This window comes from Mastomys coucha, unplaced genomic scaffold (genome assembly GCF_008632895.1).
Source record: "Mastomys coucha isolate ucsf_1 unplaced genomic scaffold, UCSF_Mcou_1 pScaffold15, whole genome shotgun sequence".
In the NCBI taxonomy this organism is placed as follows: domain Eukaryota; kingdom Metazoa; phylum Chordata; class Mammalia; order Rodentia; family Muridae; genus Mastomys; species Mastomys coucha.
In genome coordinates this window covers 24,757,521-24,765,598 of record NW_022196897.1, presented here as the reverse complement: position 1 = coordinate 24,765,598, position 8,078 = coordinate 24,757,521, and the positions used below count along the sequence as shown (strand labels likewise).

General features: G+C 39.0%; 1 protein-coding gene across 1 annotated transcript; it reads right to left on the bottom strand.

The window, feature by feature from the left end:
* Window positions 1-6,900: 6,900 nt before the first annotated feature.
* Window positions 6,901-7,845, bottom strand: LOC116091951 (olfactory receptor 1G1-like). Its single transcript, XM_031373369.1, has one exon. It carries the CDS (start codon window positions 7,843-7,845, stop codon window positions 6,901-6,903), a length of 945 nt encoding a protein of 314 aa, XP_031229229.1.
* Window positions 7,846-8,078: the final 233 nt, after the last annotated feature.

The window sequence follows — 8,078 nt, the reverse complement described above, 5'->3', positions numbered from 1 at the left end:
ATTTTTATAATATTTTATAAATTTTAAGGAATACGACAAAAAATATAGGTATTGAAGGGGGGGTCTATAGGAAGAGCGGTGGTACAAAAGGGGAACAAGAATGTGATTCAATTCTATTTAATTAAAATATATTTTTTATGTTAACAAATTCAGATAAATTGAAATCATGTAACTTTTCTGATAATGCAATAAAAGTTAAAAAAAAATATCAAACAACCCAAGGACACCAATCAGAGGCCTGACACCCTAGGGCAATTGAGGTTAACCTCCTTCCTAATTACAATTACAATAGAAAAATCTAGGACCAAAGCCATCCAGATGGCTAAAGGCCCTTGAAAGAATACAATTAACAAAATCCAGAGCAATATGACAACTTCAAAGAGCAGTTACCCTAGTACAGGAAGCCCTAGATATCCTAACATACCCAAAACACAAGAAAATGACCTGAAATCCAATCTTATAAAGATGATAGAAGCCTTTAAAGAGGAAATAAATCCCTTAAAGAAATACAAGAATTAAGGACAGAAAAGGAGGTGGAACAGAGGACCTGCTAGGTTCTTCTTCTTTAGTTACCATTTGATTGTTTTTAGAGACAATTCCTCCTACAGACCTCTTGCCTTGTAAGAATCAAGGTCATGTCACTCTATACAGTATTGCTTAATGGTAGCAACAACACCAGATTTTAGCTCATATTTATTTCCTTCTTACCATCTGAACATTTATCTGAACAGTTGTGAGTTGTAGAAAAAAAAAGGCTAGAAGTCAATGATCCTGGTATTTCGTAAGATTACATATAGGTAAAGTGGCCACAATGGATTAATCCAGAAAAACATAGAACAGTGAGAACAGATTAGTTGTTGGAGATTCTGTGGACCTGGGTGGACATGGGGGTGGGACAGGGATGGTTTAGAAATGGTTATTCAAAGTACTGGATAGGAAGGGAGGGCTATCTTTATTATTTTGAGGCTAGACTATTCTCCATAATAAGCTATAGGCTAACCAGGGCTACATAGTGAGATCCTGTCTAAAATAAAAAAAGGCAGTGTTGCATTCCACACAGTCTTGGAGTTGACAGCTGCAGGGCAAAACAGTCTCTATCTCTTTGCAGATGTAAAAAGGATTTGGGAATTCCAGAGACCATCAGTGGCTCTCCCAGCCCAAAAGATCTAGGGATGACTGACACTTACTTTATACAAAAAACTTGAAGAAAAATCTGATTAATCTTTGCTTTTCTTAAATAGAGTACTGGGCTACAGACATGAAATTGAAGGTCATCCTCTTTAGTTCAGCCACATTCTTTCTAGAAGAATAAGAGTAAGAATAAGATAAGAAGAGAAGGAGGAAGAGGAAGTAGAAGAGAAAGAAAAGGAAGGAACAACAAAACAAAGAAAATGTCACTGAAGAAAAGCAGTTTAAAAAACAACAGATATCCCAATACTTGAAGTCAGCACTCATATTCCAAGGGAAATGCAAATAATGCAAACATAACAGACCATAATAAAGCTATCTACCCAGCCACACTAAAGAATCTTTCATTCTTTCATTTTTCCTGTGTTGGGTAATAAATATATTCCCAGGAGTAGGAGGGTGGTCCTGTGGAGTCTCACTTCTCTCATAGGCAGAGTCAAGATATTACTGTTTTGAAATATATGCAAAAAAATCCAATAACATCTGAAGCAGCCAAGGAGGCTTATTTTATTAAGAATTTGAGTAAATGTCATTTTCCCAGGCCAAGGCAGTTCTGTAAGAGTGGAGGCTCGTGTTTGGGGATTCCTCTGAATCACCAGTGGTCACAGCTCATTGCCTCAACCCATCTCCCTAATATATATTATGTTATGTGTGGCTTAGGTCAAAAAGGAAGCTGATCTTGGCTATATTTCTTCATGAGGTTGGGGAGGATTCTCATTTGCTATGTACCTCTGAGCTCTTGGACATTCTCTCATCACCCTAACTGCGAGTATATTGAGATTAACAGCTTTCTTATATCAATGCATTGAAAGGACTTTAGATTTTCTTTAAATTAAATTTGATTCAGTTACCATGTTAGATAGGTAGATATTCTTGTTGGAGGAGAGGGATGATGCTCACATTTAAAGGGAGGAGTAGCATCATTGTAGAAGAAGTGGGCTGCCTTGGCCTCTGCAGGAACTTGCACTCAAACCACACTTGCTTTATTATGCTTGTTTTTCATGCCTTCCTTGTTCTCATGGTCTCCAATCCCCACAGTCCCCAAATCAGTTCCTTTCCTCACCAGCCTCATTTCTTTGTAACATATCAGTGGAGAGAGATAATTAAGTTCATACAGCCCCCATCCTTTCTTCCCATGTGTATCATCTATGGTTACCTCCTGTCCTTTCTTCTAACGTGGGCACCATCTATTTTAACTCTGACCAGAGTTGAGGAGTTAATATATGTTGTTAAGATTTAGATAATAATTTCAAACTGATCAGTCATCTCATCTTGGCACATTATGTGTGGCTTCTCCCTACTGGCCACCATGTGTGAGCGTCTCAATCTTTTCTTCTCTAGGAGTTGTCTGCTACCAAATATTAAAATAAAAAAAAAAAGAATTAAGGAAGGGCCATCTGGGGACTGTGCCACCTGGGGATCCATCCTGTCTACAGACACCAAACTTGACACTGTTGTGGTTGCCAAGAGGCAATTGTTGACAGGAACCTGGTATGATTGTTCCTTGGGAAGTTGAGCCAGCAACTGGTCAATACAGATGTGAATGATTGGACCTAGCCATCAGACTGAGCTCAGGGACCCAAGTGCGGGAGTTGGTGGAAGGACTAGAGGAGCTGAGGGGGATTGCAACCCTATAGGAAGAACAACATCAGCTAGCTGGACCACCCAGTGCTCCCAAGGAGTAGACCACCAACTAAGGAGTATACCTGGAGGGATCCATGGCTCCAGATACATAGGTAGCAGGGAATGGCCTTGTCTGACATCAGTGGGAGGGGAGGCCCTTGGTCCTGTGGAGGTTTGATGTTCTAGTGTAGGGGGATGCTGGAGGGAATGGGGTGGGTAGAGGGTGAGCTGTCAGGAGGTACAATTGTCTCTGTAGAAAGAGTGCTTGTAAGGAAGGTTGTGGATTCCTGACTGGAGACTGCTTGGGAAGTCTCAGTGGGTTGAGTTTCTTGGGTTGAAATTGGGGTACTTGGGGAGGGTGAAGATGTATCAGTCAGAGTTGTGGAGAGTGAGGTGTCAGGAGCTACAGCTGTTTCTGTGGATACAGAACTTCTAGAGAAAGTTGTAGAAGTGAAGACTGTTTTTGGTATGTCTGTTCTTTGAGTTGCTTGCGTTGAAATGAGATTGCTTGGGGAGTTTGTAGATGTCTTACTTACAGCTGAAGTGTGGAAGGTGTTAGGAGGGAATGACTGTCTCTGTGGAATCCGAGCTCCTTGGAAAAGTTCCCTGAGTGAACATAGTTTGGGATGTCTCGGTAGTTTGAGTTTCTTGTGTTGAAATTAGGGTACTTGGGGAGGTTGAAGATGTATCAGGCAGAGCTGTGGAGGGTGAACTGTCAGGAGGGACAGCTGTCTCTGTGGAAACTGCGCTGGTTGGATAGGTAGTAGATTCCAGAGTGAAGATGGAATACCCTCATAGAGGCAAATGGGAGGGAGTAGAGGAAGGTTATGGGCTGGGGGACTTGTGGAGGGAAAACCTGGAAGTGAGATATCATTTGAGATGCAAACAAATAGAAAGACTAATAAGAATAAAAAAGTACAGGAAACTACCCTTAAATAGGTGAATTGAGTCCATTGATGTTGAGAGACAATAATGGCCAGTAATTATTATTTCCTATTATTTTGATTTTGATGTTGGTGGTGTTAATGTGTGTGTGTGTGTGTGTGTGTGTGTGCGTATGTGTGCATGTGTGTATTTGTGTGTACTCTCTTTGTTTATGCTGGTACGGAATTATTTATTTCTTGTGTTTTCTTGGATGTAGTTTTTTTTGTGTGTTGGACTTTTTCTTGTAGTCTTTTACAGAGGGCTGGATTTGTGGATTGATACTGTTTAAATTTGTATTGGTTTTGAACTATCTTGCTTTCTTCATCTATGGTGATAGAGAGTTTTTAAAATTTTTTAATTTTTTTGTTTTTGTTTTTGTTTTTGTTTTTAAGAGGTTGCAAGATATCTGTCCAGTCCCATCTAGCTTTTAGAGTTTCTGTTGAGAAGTCATGTATAATTCTGATAGGTTTACCTTTGTATGTTACCTGTTCTTTTCTCCTTGCTGCTTTTAACATTCTTTCTTTGTTCTGTAGATTTTGTGTTTTGATTATTATGTGGCTGGAGGCTTTTCTTTTCTGGTCCAGTCTAGTTGGTGTTCTATAAGCTTCTTGTATGCCTATAGGCATCTTTTATTAGGTTGGAAAAATTTCTTCTATGATTTTGTTGAGAATATTTTCTGGTCCGTTTGCTGGGACTCTTCACCTTCTTATAATCCTATTACTTTTAGGTTAGGTCTTTTCATGGTATTCCAGATTTCCTGAATGTTTTGTGTCAGGAATTTTTTAGCTTTAACATTTTCTTTGACTGTTGTAGCATTTTTTTCTATTGTATCTTCTACACCTAAAATATTCTTTTCTGTTCCATGTATTCTTTTGATGGTGCATGAATCTGCTCTCTTGCCTAGGTTTTCCTTCTCCAGGGTTCTCTCAATTTGTGTCTTCTCTATTGCTTCTACTTCCATTTTTCGTTTTTGAAGTTTTATTTCATTCCCCTGTTTAATTTTATTTTCCTGTATTTCTTTAAGGAATTTGTTTCCTCTTTAAAGGCCTCTGTCAGCTTCATAAGCTTGGATTTTGAGTCATTTTCTTTGCTTCAGTTGTGTTAGGATATCCAGAGCTTGCTGTCATAGGGTAGTTATTCTCTGAAGTTGTTTTATTGCCATGGATTTGTTGATTGTGTCTTTTGAGGGCCTTTAACCATCTGGATGGCTTTGGTCCTTGGCTGTTCCTATTGTAGGTAGGTATTGGGATGGGATTAACCTTGACAGTCCTGGTATTACAGGCCTCTGATGGGTATCCATTGTCTGTATACCCAGATCAGAATGTCTGTATGGTTCAGGATTCAGAGGTCTGATGAAGGTGGGTGAAGAGGTGCTGGAGAATGAAGGTCTTTTGGGGACAGCAGACTGCTCAGGGGAGTGGGGGTGCCTTAGAAAGCAGGTAAGATGGGTGGAGGGAACCTAACATGTATGGTTTAAGATTCATAAGTCTGATGAAGGTAAGCAGAGAGGTAGTACGAGAATGAAGGTCTGCCAGGGATAGCAGTCTGCTTAGGGCAGCTAGGGGTGCTCCAGAGGACTTAGAGAGTAAATACTCATTGTTTTAAAGTGATTATACAGTTATCATATAGTTCATTGACAACAAAGCCAAGACTGAAATGCAGGACTTAAACCTCTGTCTTGGAATATTCACTTCCTGATTAAGTATAAAGCACTAGAATATTCATTTGTTTCTTTCTATCAGACACAGTAAAACCCTTTCATTCTTGGATTAAAGATGGCTTCCTAGGTTTCATTACAACTTAAGCTGGAGATAATTCTTCTACAATTTAAGCTAAGAAGAACTTAGACTTTAATGCTTATTTTACAGGCATTTACCTCCTTGCCCTTGCACTTCTGGCACCTGACAAAAATGACAAAAGCCATTTGGGTAATGAATAGAGGATTACTCAGAGTATTTGAACTTTATAGATTATCAGAGATTATTGTTATCACTAGTCCCATCCATATCCTCAGGTGTAAATGTGTTTAGCAAGTGTAAACATTGCAACAAACACAGTTCAGGTTCAGGAAACTGCAGTAACTGTGTTCTCAAAAACTAATTGTCAACTGGAAACTCTGAATGGAGTTAGAACCCATCTGGCCTAGGGATGAGATAATCAGTTTCATTTCATCTCCTCTTTTCTCAGGCTGTAAATTCTATACAGAGGTGATCTTTGTATATTTTACTGTGTTCAATTTGAGCAGCATGATAGAGAATGTTATGATACCATTTTAAAATAAGAGCTCATCAGTGAGACCTCAATATACTGACAAATGTGTAGAGATCAAATCAACATAAAATATAGTGCAAATCCAGAAGTTCCCTTGAGTTACCTAAAGGCTGTTAGCCTAACCCGTTAGTAGAATTCCTTATGGGAGATGCAGTAAAAGGTGTGGCAAGATACAGTTTACAATAGATCTAAAGAGACAGTTAGCATTGTGCTGAGAAATTATTCAGGAAAAGAAACTTTTGTCTTTGACCTATGGATTAGTTCTTAAGATTTCCAGTATAGATAACTAGAGACCTATGTTCAAGCTCAGTTTGTGTTCCCTTGGAGAAATACTTGACTCTTTAAACATACAAATTATATAGCTTCATGTTTGCCTTCCTGTATCACAGAATCATAGTAGTATTGAGAGATGTCATTTATTGGAATGATGTATGTGTACAGTGTGAGCAAACAAAAAAATAAGAACAGCAATTGAGAGGAACATGTAGCAATCATGACTAGTTAAGTGAATATGTTCATATTCTGTCTTTGACACTTATTATTTGTAAAATTTTAGACAAATAATTTAATCTCTAGGAGCCTCTTTTTTTCTCTGTAATGAAAAAGAAGGAAACTTATCTCAGAACATGCTGTCTTGTTGATGATAATAAATATCCAATTACATGAAGTAAAGCAAGCAAATACACATGTACGTACACACACATAAGTATCAGAAACATTTACAATAGAGATTATATTTTTATCACTTTTTTTAAGTGAGAGAATTATGGCTCAATGGACTTTTTAAAGACTGCCTTGGACTGTAAAGCTAGCAAGTGCAAAACTCAAGATTTGAATTTCAGCATCAAACAAATTATGTAAGGTGATTTCCCCTGAATTCCACAAAGGATGTCTTTAGCTTTGTAGAGATTGCAGCAAAATTCTGTTCAGGAATCTTCTCAAGGCACTTGTCATATCTTTGTTTCTCAGGCTATAGATGAATGGGTTCAGCATGGGGGTCATGACAGCATACATCACTGCTGCAATCCTATCCTTGCTAGCTGAATCAGCAGTAGATGGAATGAAATACACCCCAATAGCAGACACATAGAACAGGCAGACTGCTGAGAGATGGGACCCACAGGTGGAGAAGGTCTTCCACTTTCCGCTTGCTGATGGGATTCTTATAATGGTGGCCACAATGCGGACATATGAAACAATGATTAACAAAGGGATCAACACAGTTAATGCTCCTCCCCAGTAGATCAACACACATTGGTTGGCATAAGTGTTGGAACAAGAGAGCTTCAACATGGGAAGCAGTTCACAAAAGAAATGGGGAATGATGTTGTCCATGCAGAAGGACAACTGAGACAGGAGAATAATATGGGTTAGAGCATATGAATGGGCAAGGAATAGGGATATAGTCACTAGCAGGATGCAGCATCTGGGACTCATGACCAAGGTGTAATGAAGGGGATAACATATGGCCACAAGTCTGTCATAAGCCATCACTGCCAGGAGAAAAACATCCAGTCCAATGAACCACAGGAAGAAATAGATTTGAGACAGGCATTCAGCATAGGGGATGTTGTGCCTTTGAGTTTGGATATTTACCAGCATTCTGGGAACTGTGGTAGATGATAAACACAGGTCAGTGAGAGAGAGGTTGGCCAGGAAGAAGTACATGGGACTGTGGAGGTTTGGATCAGAGACAATTGCCAGGATGATTAGCATATTCCCCATCACAGTTACTAGGTATATGACCAAGAAGATGCCAAAGAGGAAAGGTTGATGTTCCTGATGTTCTGAGAGGCCCAGGAGGAGAAATTCAGAAACACTACTATGGTTTCTTATCATAATCCAGTGGGAACTAAAAGATAGAATGAAGAACAGCACACCAAGAACTCTTATTGTGATATTGCCTTTATGGGAACAGAGAGGAAAAAACTAAGATGTCATTAGAGTGTTGGTGACTATGTTTTATCTGAGACCTAAATTGACTCTGATCTTGATCACATGTACTCCATTAGCTCTAGTAACACTAGGAGGAACAACTGAGGCAATTAACTATAGAGACGTGTTGGAGTTTT